We start from the raw sequence: 17552 nt of genomic DNA on the forward strand, positions 1-17552 counted from the left end.
AACATGAACAGTCCTCTGACAAAACAGTGAAGTGGATATTTTTTTGCTGTGTTTTGTTTTTGTTTTGGAAAGTAAAACCAGATTAACTATGTAATGTATATACTCTACTGTCATAAGACAGTCTTGGAAAGTTATGGTAAACTTAAGTTTGGGCATGTTCTGACTAAATACTGAAGGCTTAATTTTAAAAGTTAAAGTCCCATTTTCAAAAATAGGTATTTAATATCAGTCTTTGCTAGACTCCTTTTTTAGCATAATAATTCTACTAACTCCTAAAGTATTTTTACTGTGGGCAAGGTCCAACCTGTGTAGGTGTTCTTGAAAAATGTGCTACTTAATTTTTTAGGAACTTAATATTTCATAGAAGTAGCTTTTGCTTCATTACATTATAAAGATGATCTTTGATGATTGCTTAAACATTGCTTAGCATTTACCATGTTGATGATTAAGATATTGCAGAATTCATATCAACGTAAGTATGGAAATAAACTGAGACTTCTGTAAAAAAGCTTTTTCGTATTAAATGGTTTTACCTCTTTACTCTTGCAGTAAGACAAATAAAACACTACAGAGAATTTAAGGTGACTGAGAAGGAAGGATGAGGAAGGACATGCCTGTAGCCCTCAGAGCTGCTTCTGTTCCTGCTTTAGCCTTGTCCCTTGGAGACTGCAGAGAGAAAGGGAGCTGAAAGCTTGTGGCATGCTCTGAGCTGCTGCATGAGCTACTGCATCTGTCCCTTCCCAGCAGGAGGAGGGTGAGGTAATCAGAAATCTGGACTTGGCAGGTGTCTGAAATACCGGATTTCTTGTCAAGTATTTGTATTAGAAATCACCTTGGAACATTAGAAATCTGGCTTGTCCAGCCTACTGTTTGGCTTTGCAACCAGGAATAGCTTGCAAATCCAGGCATATGTCTTGTGCATGTATAGCTGGCAGATGCTGGAGCTACTACAGCATTGGAGCGGAAGGAGATAGTGTCCCTCTCTCTGTCCCACAGACCTCAGACCTAGTGGCTTGCCTGGCTAGGCAGGGGAGTTCCCAAGTTTGTGTGCCTGTTGGGGGGTTGGCAAGTGGTGTGCTGTGTACTTGACTCCGGAAAAGGATGACTCGCTGCTGCTGCTTGTGTGCCTAGGAACAGACCACTAAAATCATCCAGGCTTAAAGGCTGTAAAGTTTGTAAAGTCACTGAAGTAAATATAGGGCACTCTCGTTATTATGCAGTGATCTGTGGTGGAACAGGAGAGGAGTCCTTTCTGGACCTAATACTATGAAATAAGTGAGAACAGAAAGGCAGACCATAAAATACCAATATGAAGAAAAAGGATGACTGCTTTACAGGGTCAACATTAATAGATTCATTGTTCAACATCAGCAGACTCAGTAACCTGCAGTACCTTGGCCTCAGAGACTATAACTTAGCTAAGTGTTTGTATCTGAACTTGAGGTTTCATTTGCCATTAACAAGAACAAACAAAACCAGAATCCAGACAAAAAAGTGCACAAGTCATCTATGAATAACAGAAAATCATGGTCCAGAACATAAGACTGGTAAAAAAGCTTAAGAGCTGCATACATTCTGTGCAGCTTTCTGTGAAGAAAAGCCCTCTTAATGTCCTTAGCAATATAATGTTACCTCGGTACACGCGTTGACAGGAGATCTAAAGCATTTACTGCTAGCTGATTGGAATGCTACTCAGTTCTGTCGGCCATGGCCACTCTTAGAGTCGACTACTGGGAGAAACAGTACTGGGGAAAGAAGGGAAAGCAGTATAGTGTTTCGGAGTTCTTGGTGTGTCTTGGTTGTCTGCTTTATGGAAATGTGTTACTGATCATGTTGTATCCAAAAAGATCAAATGCAATATCTAGTGGTCAGGGGAAACTTGATTGCAAAGTAAACCATTTCTCAAAAGCCCAGAACTGTAATGATTAACTTTTGAAGTGCCCGGTGTATAGCATGTTTCTTTCAAGAAAACCTGGTTCTATTATTGGTACCAATATATGCTCTTTTATACGCTTGTGGAAAGAAGTTCAATTGGTGTCTTTTCTTGTTACTTCATATTAGTGGGGGCTGGTAGCTGGCAGGCTGATTAGAAGCCCTGCTGTAAGGATCTGGAGGTGGTGATGGACACCAGGTTGAATACCAACCAACAGAGTGCCGTCATCATCAATAAGGCAAACTGCCTACTGAGCTACACGAGGAGGAATATGATTAGCAGATTAAACAATATTGTTGCTATTTCTTTTTGATCCTAGTGAAGACCCACCTGAAGTCCTGTGTCTGGCCTTCCCCTTCAAGAAAAGATGCTGAGACAGTGGAGAGGGGTTGCCAAGATGGTCAGGGCCTAGAGCACACAACTTATGAGGTGTGCTCTTAAGTTGGATGAAGTTGGCTTGCTTAGCCTTGAGAAGATGGGAAATGTAATAGCAGGCTGCAGCTGTTTGAAATGCAGTTATGGAGATTGTTACGGTAAACTCTTCTTTTGATAACAAGGGATATTGGCTGAAGGTTGTGGCTTGGGAAATTCAGGTTGTATATTAGGAGAAATGTTTTTGCAGAGAGGGTAAAGAAACAGTAGAACATGTTACACAGAGAGGTTGTGGAGGTTTCAAAGACTCAGCTAGGCAAAGCCATGGCTGACCTGATCTAGTGTTGGGAGGTTGAACTGGATGATATCTGAAAGTCCCTTACAGACAACATTTCTGTAATTCTGTGTAGTTACCTACATCGATTAATTGAAGTAAAGGGGCAAAAAAGTCAAGTAGGAAGCTTGAAATGGAGGGTGTAAGGTAGAAGGTCTGAGTATGGTGTTGGGCAGAGAACGGACGTTGCCACTGCTGCTTTGACAGATTCTTGTACTGAACTAAGCAGTCTCATGAGAAATTATAGCTGGATGGTACATTACGTGACTTATGAACTGAAAAAATAGAAATATGTACCATAGTCCCATATTGGGACTTAAAATGTGTGTATTACCGGGTTTTTTAGAAGGTGCTTGTTGAAAAAGTGTGACAATATAAACAAATGCGGATACACTGTTTAATTTGAACACATGCAGGAAGGAACAGTGGTATTAAACAAAATATGAACTTTGCTATACAGACTAATTGTGGCCACTAAATAATGGATTTGCTATCCTGGCACATTCCCGTGTTAATTCTTTGTTTTAAAAATGTCTTCCTGCTGATTTTTCTGACTTTATGTGCACTGGCAGGTGGTGTTGAATTGGTCTACACAAAGGTTGGGCATTGCTGATAAACTTTCAGTTATGAAAAATGAACAAGCTTGCTTTATCCAGCTGAAAGTATAATTCTAATATGTACTAGGAGTAGTATTTAAACTGTGTGTGTGATGTGGTGGCAGGGGAGGGTTTGGTTTTTTTTTGTTTGAGGTTTCTCTGAAATGCAGTCACAGGTTTCCAAACTACTAGTCATAGAGTGATAATAACCTGTGTGTTTTTGTTGTTTTTTAACCGCTCTTTTAAACACTTTCCCATGCAATTAGGAGGGACTGGGTCCAAGGGGGAAGTTTGCAGCCTCGGTTACTAGATACAGCACATGTGTGCTTCAAACTGGATCGAATGTTTGCTCAGCTAGGTGGGCAATGTTCTTTTCTGACTGGTTTGGACCATCAGTAGAAGCTCCTCTGATATTGCTGGAGCTGTCTGTGTAAACATGCCCTGAGTTTGGGAAATTTGATGGAGACGCTTGTTCTCTCCTCCGTCCCCCTCCCTCTCCCCCTCCCAAACCCCTGCCTACTGTAGGAATGAATTAACATTAGGCAACGAGTACCTACTTTTAGCTGTGGACTCAAATGGTTATTTTTGATGATAGAGGAGAGACTTAGCTGGTCTTTTTATCTCCAATTTTTGATTAGCATTTTGTGCTTCAGCAGCGTCATCATGTTGAAGTTCAAATTAATTCAAAAGAGATTTTCTAATTTACCTAAAATGTGGAATATTTGAGATAACAAAATGAAGCCCTACAGGTCATGTGTTTTCCAGTACCAGGAAAGTCAGTTCTGCTTACTTAAGCTAATATTCTTTTTAATTCCTTTCCTGTGTCTTGCCTAAGTAGAAAAATAGGAGCAAGAAGAACAGAGTCCCTTCAGCGACTAAACATATTTTGACAAAAGTCATTGACTAGAAAAGAGCAGAGAAGCGACATTGGTCAAGCTATGTTGAAACACACTATAGACTTCTGTTAACCTCTTTTTAGGGTCTTGGGATGGTTAAGAATGTGGTTTGACAAAGGTTAATCACTTGAAATTCTTTAGATAAGAAATTATGTGTGCATCACAGAAAGGCAGAGGAAACCTTTGTTACAGTCTAGTTTTATCCAGCTTATGAAGCAGCAAATAACTCAATGTGTCTGGCAGACTCTGGGAACACCAGCAGACCTGTTTACGATCAGGTTCAACAGAAGTCACTGTGCATTCGGAGACTTAAGGTATTTTTTAAACCCCAGGAATAAGTCTGTGCAACTAGTTTGGGTCAAAATCTTTCACATTTATTTGAAAAGAGATTAATAGATTACAGAAAGTATTTTGTGTTTCTAAACCAAAAGATGCTTTGCTGCTTTATTCTACAGGAATATCTCTCTGTAAAGGTCAGCACACTGAAGTAAAATATTTTTTCTTTTCAATGCAAGTCAGTAGCTTCCTTCTTCAGATAATTGTAAATCTGATTGTGTCTAACATTGATTTAGTTTCTCATTGCATCAAAGATCATTTTTGCCTTCAATTTATTTTTTTCCTTTATCTCCATATTGTATTGTTCATTTTTATGCAATCTTCTTTTTAAGCCGTCTTTGATAGTATGCCACCTGCTAGGTTCTGCAAGCATCATGAAGTGGAGGTCACAGCATTCCCGGACCAAAGAATCTTGGTGTGCTTGGCTGTACTTGTGAAATACCTGCACATTTCCACTGTAGACATAGCTCCCTCCCCTTCTCATCTTTGAATATGCACTAATTGCTTATCCGTTCAAAGACATGACTTTCAGACTCCACAGCAATGAACTGCAAAAGATGCACATTAGCATTCTGCTAGACAGTCCTGCAAGGTCGCCCAAGGTAAACTGCCAGCTGTCCAGCTTACCAAAGCTCAGTACTATGGGAGCAAATGAAGTCGTTTACGTTATTAGGTATATCAGGTTTTTAGAGGGCGACATCCACACTCAGCTGAGCAAAGGTTGCAGCAACAATGCATACACTGAATGCTTTCTTAAGTAGTCAAAAGACTTGTGTTGACCCTTTAACTGAAGAAACTGATGCCATGAACGAGACATTGTTCTTGAAATGATTTTGCTCTCAAGGGTTTGCTTCTCTTCTTTATCACTGTCCATGTGATGAACACGCTTTTAGGCAAATCTCGGATTCCCTTAAAAAGATAAGAAAAAGATTGATTAGCACACTTTTTGGGGAAGAGCAGAGTTAACCATCATTTCATCTTTTCAAGCACTGTCATTTTCCATGTACATTAGTGCTTCTGTTGTTTAAACATAGCCTATTCTTAAATATGTGTGAAGTTAGGATTTAGCAGATAGATCAAGTACCTGGCGTTAATCCAAGGTCTAACTCTTAATATTCTGTAGTATGGATATGGTAGATAAATTTCTCAATGGCCAATGTAAAAACTATTCACTCAAACCCGACATAGCCCATTTCAGCCTCTCTTTAATAGGAAACCTAATAACTTTTTCTGATGTGGTGCATAAAGCTCTGGTATTTTGGTTTTTTTTTATTGCCAGATGCAAGCGTGTTCATGTATTTACAGTCAGTAAAGCTATCAGTGCTATACACAGGTTTAGATTAATAATTTCAGTCTTTCAGTCTAGAGTGTCTGATTTAGGGCACTGGTGTGTTACTTGCATCCTTTGGTCACATACCAACTGCCTGATCAGTTGCAGAATTTCTGATTTTGAGTCACTTCTAGCACGGGGACAATCTGTTCCAGTATTTTCATTCATACTATTCAGCAGTTATGTGTCAAAGAAACCAGGTAGCACTTTAGGAGCAGTGAGAGTCGTGTACACCTATGGCAAATAAAGAAGGTAATCCCGAAACCCCTTTTTCCATAATGCATTTTTGTCTCTGATATCCTCTTCTTTACCCTGTTCACACTCTGACTTTGATTTTGTATGGTTTCCACAAGAGGTGGTTATATGTTAGGACTTATCGTCAAGGAACAGTAGTTTCAAAGATGTGCAGCATTACCTACGCAGGGTTCATGTGCATGACAGTATGTGTCAGCTGTCCAAACCATCAAATCTAGAGACTGTATAGGAAGGAAGAAATACTGGCCTTAGTCCTTTTGCCTCATATGATTAGTGAATGTTTATATTTGCCCGGAGAGCGAGGTTTTATGACTTGCCCTGTTATCTAGACTTCTCTCTCTCTTGGAAGTGTCTTAACAGCCCATTTCTGCCATAAGCAAACCCGTTAGTGATCACATGTTGCTATTTTTTTTGCTGTATTTTTGTGATACTTGCATGAGATAAAATGTATCTCTGCCCTAAAGCGACTGCAGCTATTCTGTGTAGCAGACCGTAGGCTGGATTAGCACTTGTGGCAAAATATTCCACCTCTTGATGGTAGGGATTTATTTTTCTTTAGCACATGTTGACTCTCTCAGGATTTTTCCCATAAGAGCGAGCATGCAAATATAAATAACAAATAAGATTTTTCACTAAATATCTTGACACATTTTACTGGATTTAGATTCGCTTTCCACAGTTTCTGTTTCATGCTTACTTTCCTTCATCTAAGAGCAGTCACAGTGGCAGTATAAAAATAACTTTTAAATTGAATTTTTCAAGATCCTCCTCTTCAGCTATCTCTTACTGCTTCCCACTTCTCTTCTGATTTTATGTTTCTCACTAGTCTTCTCCCTGAAAATCAAGATCTCCTTATGCTTTGCGTTACCAGCTGTCAGGCGTGATGCCGTATATGCTGATATGCCACTGCGTTAGCTTGCTTTGGCACTGCTGGCAGTGCTCTGCTGTCATGCTCAATTGAGACAGAAAAGGACCATTTCTTACTGGGAAATTAATTCATGAAAAATTACTTTTGTTTTTTTTTGTAATAGAACTGTTTTGAAAGAAATTAAACATACGAAATCTGTATTACAACAAATTAGCCCTTAATTTTGTAAAGGTTTAAGTATAAAGGAACTAAATAGTGAGGCCAACTAATTTTGTGAAATGAGAGCCTCAAATTGCCACATGTGATTTGAGCACAAATTCCATCAACAGATTTTTTTTTTTTTATTTTGTTTTTTTCCCTGACAGACGGTTTTGAGCGAAAGTGAATGCTACCCCAGGCATCTGGAAATTATCTCTGGAAGGACAGTAGTAACCAATTTACTTGTGTCCCTTTGTGAAAGGGAGAGGCGAGGTCAGGATGGTGGAGATGGAGATGTTCTTTCTCCTGACCTATTCTCTTCCCCCACCTTGCAAAAGAGGAGGAAGTAGAACATCCTCTTCTGTGTTGACCTTTTTCTTCTCTCTACTCATGATCTTCCTATTCCTACACTTTTTAGAAGAGGATTGCCTTTTTCAGGTAATTCTGCCAGTCTAGGAGGTCCAATGTTAGTGGGCTACTAATCTTGGGGCTAGTGTAAAATGAAGTAGCAGTTTTGCAGCAAGTTTCATTTTCCTTGGTACAGGCTTCCCCAATTGTGGCTTTTCTTTGATCCGCTTGCAAAAGTGACCAAGCTAATCAATGTAATTTTCTTGAAGACAGAATAGGAGGCTGCTTCTGTGCTTGTATATTAGACAGGCTGATGTACTGTCTTGCAGTCATATGTGATGTTTAATTGTTAGCGAGGTCCCTGATACTATTTTGGCTCATTCCAGCTAGCGCTTTCCTGGACGATGTTTGCACATGGTTCAGGGCATAACATGTGCCAGGAGTAGCCAGTTCTGGGGGCAGCCCCCACTTTGGAGGAGAAAAGTCGGCCGTGTAGTTGTGAGCTACATCATGTTGCTTGATCTTAGTGGCAGCGAGCTGCCTCTGTTCTTATTTAAAAGACTATTTAAAATATAACCTGTGTGCCCACTTGATTTTAGCTCCAATAGTTGTTTCTCGCCTTTTCTCAGGACAGACAAGCCTTGACTTGGCTCCTGTTCTCAGAGCTTTCATGGTGGATGCTGTTTCATAGAAACCTTTTGTATGCAGTGTTTCATCCCCTGTGCTGCTTGTAGGATAGCAATTTCTTGTTGCATCTTCCAGTTTTCACCTTTGTTAGAAAAAATGACTGCACAAAAGGTTTTGTTGGTAAGACAAAAGAAGCAGAAAGAAATTTACAGGAAGCTGCTTTATGCCTGTTACACACATGTTTAGACCAGGAAACTAGTACTTGCTCTGAGAAATGAAAACAGGATCCATGGAGCCTTCATAGTAATGTAATTGTCTTCAAAGGACTTTATGTTGCTTATATCTGGTAAAACAAATACTGAAAGTGGTATTGCTAACTAATATAGTTACACTGGTAGAACTTTGCATGCTGGGTATTTTGAAGCACTTTGAAGCATTTTCCAAATTGACTGTATATAAGTACTTGAAAATTGAGACCTGGAAGGTACCTCTGTCATAAAGTTCAATTTCTGTCACAGGTATCATCACTTGATAGGAAAATTAAATAGATAAATCACGCAAAAAATGTGGGGTTTTTCTCACAAAAGTTTTACCTATTTTGTTTAAAATGCAGCATAACTCCTAGGGGTAATTCCCTTTTTTAGCTAAAAAGAATATCACTAGTATTAGATGCTTTTAATTTTCTACTGTGTAAATAGCTATGAACAGTGAATATAATAACAGTTCAGATCTGACTCTTGGTAAGAACCGTAAGTAGAAGCGGATGAGCATAACCCTAGCAAAATATGTGTTGAAATATTCCGGTAGTTGATCAAAGAAGATAAAAGAGCTGGGAACAAAGCGCTCAGGAAAACCTTTGTGAAGCTATATATATGCTTATGAATTTAGGAAAAAAAAATCAGTCATGGTCAATAAGAACTTGCTGATGTTTGCTCAGTTTTGGGGCCAGTTTTGTTTAATATCTTTATCAATGATCTGGATGAGGGGATTGAGTGCACCCTCAGTATGTTTGCTGATGACACCAAACTAGGTGGGAGAGTTGATCTGCTTGAGGGTAGGAAGGCTCTACAGAGGGACCTGGACAGGCTGGATCGATGGGCCAAGGCCAACTGTATGACGTTTAATAAGGCCAAGTGCCAGGTCCTGCATTTTGGTCACAACAACCCCAAGCAATGCTACAGGCTTGGGGAAGAGTGGCTGGAAAGCTGCCCAGCAGAAAAGGACCTGGGGGTGCTGGTGGACGGCCAGCTTCACATGAGCCAGCAGTGTGTCCAGGTGGCCAGGAAGGCCAACAGCATTCTGGCTTGTATCAGGAATAGCGTGGCCAGCAGGAGCAGGGAAGTGATGGTGCCTCTGTACTCGGCACTGGTGAGGCCTCACCTCGAGTGCTGTGTTCAGTTCTGGGCCCCTCTGTACAAGAGGGACCTTGAAGTGCTGGAGCGTGTCCAGAGGAGAGCTACCAGGCTGGTGAGGGGTCTGGAGACCAGCTCATATGAGGAGAGGCTGAGGGAGCTGGGCATGTTTAGCTTGGAGAAGAGGAGGCTGAGGGGAGACCTCATTGCCCTCTACAACTCCCTGAAAGGAGGCTGTAGAGAGGTGGGTGTTGGCCTCTTCTCCCAGGTGAATAATGACAGGACCAGAGGAAATGGTCTGAAGTTGCGGCAGGGGAGGTTTAGATTAGATATTAGGAAGAATTACTTTACTGAAAGAGTGGTCAGGCACTGGAACAGCCTGCCCAGGGGGGTGGTTGAGTCACCATCCCTAGAGGTGTTTAAGAAACATGTAGATTTGGCACTTCAGGGCATGCTCTAGTGGCAGACATTGCAGGGGTTTTTTTCGTGTGTGTATGGTTGGACTCGGTGATCTCAAAGGTCCTTTCCAATCATGAAGATTCTATGATTCTATGTTTTAGCTTTGCTCAATAATTTGCGTATCTTTCTCACAGTTAATTTTTGTTAGGCGGATTTGAGTAAATGGTACTAGGAGGAGGTGGTATGTTCTTTCACTTGATAAAATGGCATGCGATGGCTTTAGATGGTAGCACTGCAGTATCATAATAATGAAGACTACACTATTATTGTCAAATTTGCAAAGATCATTTACTGCGAGTTATTCTTGCACTTTATTTAGTAGGCTCAAATGCCTTAAGTTTATTGATACACTGCTTTATCATACCCGCTAGCTCAAGTTAATGACTTGCTCCAGGTAGAGGATATAGTTGGGCAATATTTCATGCAGCTTTTTCGTCAAGAGTTTTGAGCTTCCATGCTTTAATTTATGCAGTTTAATAAAAAAGATTGAGATACATGCTCATCCAGTTGAGGCGGCTTATCTGCAGGAGAGAAGAATCAAAACTCTCTTTTGTAGACTTGACAGCTAGTACATCACTGAGTACATAGACTCATGGCATTTAAGCAAAAATTTTGAGAGAACAGTTCTGAACTTTACTTCCAAAATACCTGCGTGCGTGTATACTTATTATAGTGTGTGTACATACAGGTAGACACATGTATGTATGTATATAATGTGCACCTATATAACCTATATCTTATAATGTATATATCTATAAAATGTAGTGTAGTTCAATTGTGTTTTTTTCAGAAAGTAAATTTAGGTAAAACAAAAAAATACTCTTTCTTGATGTTACAAGGCTCCGATCAACCAATGTTCAGTTTAAATCTAATTACTTTAAAATACATGTTTATACTATTCTCCCTTCGCTTTTTTTTTAGTAAAGCTTCCTACGGCTTAAAATCATCTTGATAGTTTTTCTCTTTTTTTAAATCCTTTGACATTTGAAGAAAGGTCTTTTTTTCCGTAATTGACAAGGAAGGTGTTTGAATATGCAAGGGATTGCTGACTTTGTCTAGACGTAAAACATTGCCAAATGTACAAAAACCTTGATAGAACAGACAAGTCTTTTTTTTTTCCCCTACTAACATTCAGTTTGTAGTAATTGTAGCTGTTACTTGCATCTTCAAGTATTTAATTTTGGGACTTGAGATACTGGTGGGTTTTGTTTTTGTTTTTGTTTTTTTTTTTCCCCAGATTTGCAATGTCCCTGTAAAGACTGTAGAAATAAGTGTTCAAGATATTGATGAATATTTTGTTCTGTGTATAGTGGTTTCATATCTAGAACTGTGGGTAAGAAATGGGCTTACGTAGCTGGTATCCATAAATCAAGGTGTTATGTCAGCTAACAGGCTCCCAGTAGAACAGAAGTCATCTCAAATTCACGCAGCCTGTGGGTAGCTAAATAGGCAGCAGTATGTTTGCCAGTCAGGGCTCCGCAAATGATAGAAAGTATAAAGGAAATGAGTGGAAAGGTTCCTTCTGCACACCACAGTGGAGTTGCGGAGCCCACTTCAAGCTCTGATGGTTGCGTTGGCCTATAACAGCAGTGTATTTCATCTTGTGAGTACAAATTCATTGTTGCCATAATAGTCCAAAACCTCTAAAAACTCTATGAGTAAATGAGCAGTAGACCAGCTTCAGTAGTTCAGAGCTTGCTTACTTAATTTTTCTTAAGCACATTAAGCAGTTCTAGACCGGCTGTCACTATGATCTTTGAAATATTGCCATGTTTCTTTTGTTCTCTGCTTTTAAATTTCTAATACAGTAAGACTTTTATACTTCCTCATACTCTGTTCATTACAGATTTCTGGGTATTCAGGCTCTTATTTGGAGCTTAAAAGCATTACAGACCACAAGATAAATTCAGAAACGGAAAAGGGGAGAGATGTGCATTTATTGTCCTCTCTTTTACCACAGCCTGTTGACTCCCAGTGCAGAGTCTGAGCCTGTCGTTTCTGGCTCTCACCTGGCAGCCAGTCTGCAGGTAAATTAACTCAGCAAGCATGTATCATTTTTTACTCGAATGGGTATAAGGTGGTAATTTGAACCTGGAAAATAATGTCTTGGCCACAGTTTTGTCTGAAAGTAATTCTGCTTTAACTTTATAGAAAGGCGTTGGTTTCGTAGGGATCTTTTTTCCCCCTTCATTTCGTGTCATATTACTCAAATTCCTATATTCAGAACTCTTCAGAAAGATTGAGGAATGACTGATGAAAACCTTGAATGATACTTTGAAAATGTAGCACATGCTGTGTCGTTCCAGTAGAAGAAAGCAGTATGGTTGAAGGGTTTAAAACATGCTTTCATATTAATTTACTATAATTTAAATATTCTTTTAAGAGACTGCTTATGGATTCTGAATTTTCAGTTGCAACTGCAGTTTATTCGAAGTTTAAAGGGTTATGATGCATTTTCTTTGTGAAGCATTCTTCTCTTTTTGTTCATGCTAGTTCTTTCACTTATATGAAACCAGTAGCACACAGTTCTGTGCTGGCAAACGCACAAATGTTTCTGGTGTTGAACTTCTACCACAGCTGAACACTGATGTGCACTTGCAGCAAAAAAGGGAAACAGTGAATAATCCCTCCTCCCTTTTGAGGTGGTCATATTTGAATTATGTTGGCAGGATTGAGTGAAGAAGCTTTTATTGTTAACAGGCTGAATCTGCTCTGTTAAAGCCGTAAGCCTTTTCTCCTGTGGGGATTTCAATCCAGCTTTCACCAGCACTTTGTTCATCTAGAACTAAATTTGAAAGTTTTCTTAGGTTTCTGCTGCTAAATTTGTGGTTTATGTGCTTTGGTCAGAGAATAATATCCACAATGATACACACACACTTCTGTTTACTATAAGTTTATTCTTTCACCCAACTTTGTAAGAAATATTTTTAATTAAGGTCTTAAAATATGCTTTTTCTTCATCTTAAGCAAAATAATCTCCCAGATACCACACATTTAAAGGTAACATACCTGAAAATCTTAAATTTCAGTAATTTAACTTGGTGAACATTGTACTAACTTTGATAAATGTTAATTTCATTTCTTCCCAGGCTTCCAAAGGATGAGTTGGCAACAGAGCCACTAAAATATGCTGAACAGCTTCCTGTAGCTCAGATAATACACCAGGTATGTCTTTCTATTTTAAGGATTTTCTTTGAGAATAAACAACATCTGTAATATTTAAACTGCTTTTCTAGGTCATATAGAATCAATGTGCTCATGCTGGAAGTATGTAAAAACAGCATGCTCTTGTTCAGATGACAACGATTCAATTATAAAAGCCTTATTTTGAACATGGCAATGACAGGATGCGTGCTGTATGAAACAGTTGACACTTCAGAGGTTGCCGTTAAAATTGTTGTGTGTCTGCTGATGTAAAAGAAAAAAAATCCATTAATTTCTTTTTATTTGCTTCTTGACCTAAATTATATTCTCCTTCCTGAAAAAGCAGCCAAAGTATAGAATCACTGTTTTGGAATAATTGTCATGACAAGTTGAGTAGGGAAAACAATCTCCCCTCCTAATACAGCTCTGAATGAGGTGTTAATACTATTTCCATTTCTAACCATAGCACTGTCATCAGACTTTCTGCTTTGCACAGGGGCTTTTGTTTGCTTTTTGTTTTGCACAATAAAAACAGAGATTGAGATTTTGCCCAGATTGTGCCTTCTAACTGTGTCTTTATTTAAAATCAATGCTCTTCCATTGATTTAGGTAACCAAATGAGGGATGATGTGGACAGCTGAGCTGGGATTGAATAGCCGGCTACAGTTTTTATTATAACGTGTTGTCTGGTTTTTCTCCAATTTATGGCAAGGAAGAGGAAGATCTTTTCTGTGCAGAAAATTCTGTACTCCCTTCTTACTCTTTTCTCAAAGTTCAAGGTCTAATTCTCAATCCATCCTGCTGGTAGATTAGATGCCCAACCTGCATTCACGTGTCTTCTCATTCTTTGCCGTTAGCTCTGCCTATTTTGTGGAAACACTCATAGCCAAATAACGTACCTAAAACTTGTGATATACTGTAAAACATGGGTATTGAGACGTAGCGTCTCCCTTCTTGGTGATGCTTTAAAGAAATCAAAAAGACCTACTCTGTTGCATTCATTTGGTATTTTCTCACAAAAGATTATTATTTTTTAACTTAGTAGATGTGAGTCCTGCTTCAGGGACAGGAACTATAGTGAAGAATGAATAGGTCAGATTGCTGTTTTCCTGATGGTACCTTGGCAGTATGGAATCTTTCAGGTTAGGTGTACTCTGAAAGATTGACCTGAAAATTGGGGAAGATAATGACAGTTCATCATGGGATACAATGGTACAGTCCATTCACTGCCTTGAGATAAGGAAGGCTTCCAACTTGAAAAGTGGGACTTGATGTTGGTCAGGGGAGCAATAGCCAGATAGACAATGTGAGATAAAGCTGTGGTTTCAGACCGCGCTGGTTTTGAATGCTTAAAGATCAACAGGAACAAATAAAAGTGCACTAAATATCGAAGTTGCTTATAAAATCCTATTAGTATTAATTATTATTGTAGATCTTTCTGAATACCATTGTCAATCCGTGTTTTTAAGCAGTCGAGTCGCACACTGCAGGCAGTGCTGATTTTACCTTAAAGGAAAGATAAGCTTTATTTTAAAATTTTAAAGTGTACAGGTCTTTTCTGCAAGATGTAAACACAAGGGATTTTCAAACTTTTGGCTGAAATCTGTACCTCGGGGAAGAACCTCTGATGTGTTCAGAACACGGAAGATTGGAAATCAGGACCAGTTTGTATGTCAGGAACTCCCTGGTGTTGTCAGAGCTTCAAATGACCCAACAGCCTGCAAATGTCACATTTAAAATTCTGTCTTCATGCCTGACTCTCAGCATAAATGAATTAAACAGCAGAGCAGGCAGCCAGTCAATATGTTCTTAACAGTGAGAGTGAGCACTGAAACAGTTTGGGGGTTGTTTGGCATCAGTAAATAGAAACTGCACGGAATGGCTCACCTAGAGGAAAATCTCAAATAGGAAACAGAATTAACCTTTAAGATGGTCGACCAAACGAAATGTCATAGTAATATTTTTACAACATTAGGTGGGTAATAACCACAGAGGGTTCATTTGGCTGCTGTGTGTTATACTGCAATAGAATATTGTGCTGTGGAAAGGCAAAGATTTGTTTTTTATGTACTCTTATCTGTTTGCTGTAACAAATTTACCGGTAGTATAGAGCTGTGGTCCACGCAAGGCAGCAAAGCAAACCCAGCGGAACTGCAAATGTCTTGGATGTAGAGAAACAGAATAAAATGACCGTTGTTTAGGTATTGCGTCAGGGAGTCAGGCATCATGCCCCGGTTTTGTATGGTTGTAATTCCCTTTTTGAGCCTCGAGGAGCTGTAATCAGCTAAGCATACTCTGCTCCGGTGTCCGGGTGAATTAACTCTGCAAAGAGGATAATGGATCATTTCTGAGGGACCTGTGACAATTGGGACATGGAGTGCAAGGGCCATATTAAGTTTATATGAACAAGTATTTTTTACTTCAAGAAAAAAGGAATAAATTATAAGAAATAAAACCCAACATGAGTAAAAACAGTGGATAGTATTTGTGGTGTTGTGATGCTTTTTCGAAATGGGTGATCACTGTCTTAAGTATGGGCCTTCGCCGTTCTTTCTATATCATATGTAAGATTTCTTTTATGTTAACCCATGTTTTGTTTACCTCTAGGTGCAAATAAAGGCATCAGTAATGTATAATGTATTAAAACTTCACAATGGTAGACAGGTATCCTAAATCGGTATAATGCCAAACTACATTTTAATTGTAGTTAGTAGCCAACATGGCTGCTAATTCTATTAAAATTTCACAGTAAACTCTGAACGCTTCTAAAAGTCTACATGGTTTTCTTGGGCATTTACATGCGATTTATAACATTCACTTCAGTACTTCATCTCTGATACTTGAAAAAATATTGTACTAATGAACAGAAATTATCTTTTGATTTCTAATCTGTTTTTTTCCACAAGAAAATTTCAGACTTGCTACACCCTAAAGTATTTAAGGAAAGGAGACCCAGAATTTGATTTTGGGATTGATCTTAAACTTTATGACACTAGTAATTATTTATTATTATAGCAGTATAAAAACAAAAGAATAACAACCCTATAAAGTTCACAGCTCCAATTCTGAGAAATGTGTTATATTTAATGCATTGGCTAATTAAAAAGACGAATGTGAAGAAATGAAAATAAATAGCAGAATGAAAACTAACACTAACAGTTAAGCCACCAGTTTTCAGACATGAACCAAAATCAGAAATTTGTTAACAAAGTAGCTTTCTCCATTTTCAAAAACAAAAAGGAAAAATGTGGGCTTTTAACTGAAATAAAAAACCGCTAGTGCTTGGTAAAGGAATGCAGTCATTAATACAAACTTCTAAAATGGCAAAAGCGGAGCTTTCAGAGGAATACCCACAGAAGACACACTTTTTAAGGAGATTCTTTGTGTACAGCTGTGCATACAATGCTGCTACTTAGAGTAAGTTCAGGAATAGTACAAAAAAAAAAGGTAGGGAGAAAAAGGAGAGATGAGTTTAATTCTGCACTTGTCTTTAGTTGAAACGGGTCTGGTGAAAGAACAGGAGAAACTGCATTTGGGAAGATTGTTTTCATTTATCGTAAAGGATATTCATTGCTGTCCTTCCAGTTCAGCAAGGTATTTTAATAAAAGTAACTTTAGTGCCAACGCTTATGCTCTGAATGTCACTATGTGTTAATATATTTTGTCTAACTGGGATTTAGGATATTGAAGAGACTTAAATTGTTATAGGTGTCTTACTGATGGAAGAATGTTTTATTGACGAGAGGCACATTTCAGTGGGTAAATGCCAGATCTCATGATGTTGTTATAATTGAAAACAGACTGAAACAGCAAATTCAGGGCACAATCAACTTGCATACTTATTTTAGTCCATTAAAATGTTGAGCAGATAAATTAACATGCTGTTAAAATAGGATGGTATTTCAGGAAACTAACTTCCAGCCCATCGTGGTGATTGCACAGTTTACTTAAAATTTGACATGGTTTACAGTTGCACGTTTACTTAAAAATAAAGAGTTCCTAGGTGTTTTCTCATGTCAGGGAATGCATGGGGGAATGTTAGATATACTTTCCAATTAAATTAGATTGAGTTTCCTTTTGAAGGTCTGTGTTAAGTTTGTTTATTTGTAGAGTTTTTAGCCAGTGTGTTTCTGTAGCCTCTCTGTAGAAGCCTTAGTGAAAAATGCCTTTTATAGTCTCAGGAGTTTACTGGAAGCTCACGCTAACCCTGATGAGTAAATATGTCTCTTGATTCCAGATTTCAGTTGAGCAACTCATGTGAGCACCATTAGCTTTGCTGAGTTTAGACTCAGGGGACGTTAAGGAGTTTCCGCATTCAGTCTAGTTTGAGGGTATTGACTGCACTCCACAATAAGGGACATGAAGTAAGAAATGTAAGGAAGAAGATGGGTGAGGGATCTGCAGAGTTATAGATGGCCAGGCTGATGGTCATCAAAGATGGATGGAGAGTTGCAGTTCTGTATTAAGTCTTGCAAGAAGGTCTTTGTTTCCATAATTTCTTTGC

General features: G+C 38.7%; 1 protein-coding gene across 1 annotated transcript in view; it reads left to right on the top strand.

Moving 5' to 3' along the window:
• The window catches only part of PIGK (phosphatidylinositol glycan anchor biosynthesis class K), a 71382-nt gene that overhangs the window by 34866 nt on the left and 18964 nt on the right, over nt 1-17552 (top strand). Inside the window, 1 exon segment of the mRNA XM_054212245.1 lies at nt 12994-13069. Coding sequence (XP_054068220.1) covers nt 12994-13069 — 76 coding nt within the window.

Source organism: Rissa tridactyla, chromosome 8 (genome assembly GCF_028500815.1).
Source record: "Rissa tridactyla isolate bRisTri1 chromosome 8, bRisTri1.patW.cur.20221130, whole genome shotgun sequence".
NCBI lineage: Eukaryota > Metazoa > Chordata > Aves > Charadriiformes > Laridae > Rissa > Rissa tridactyla.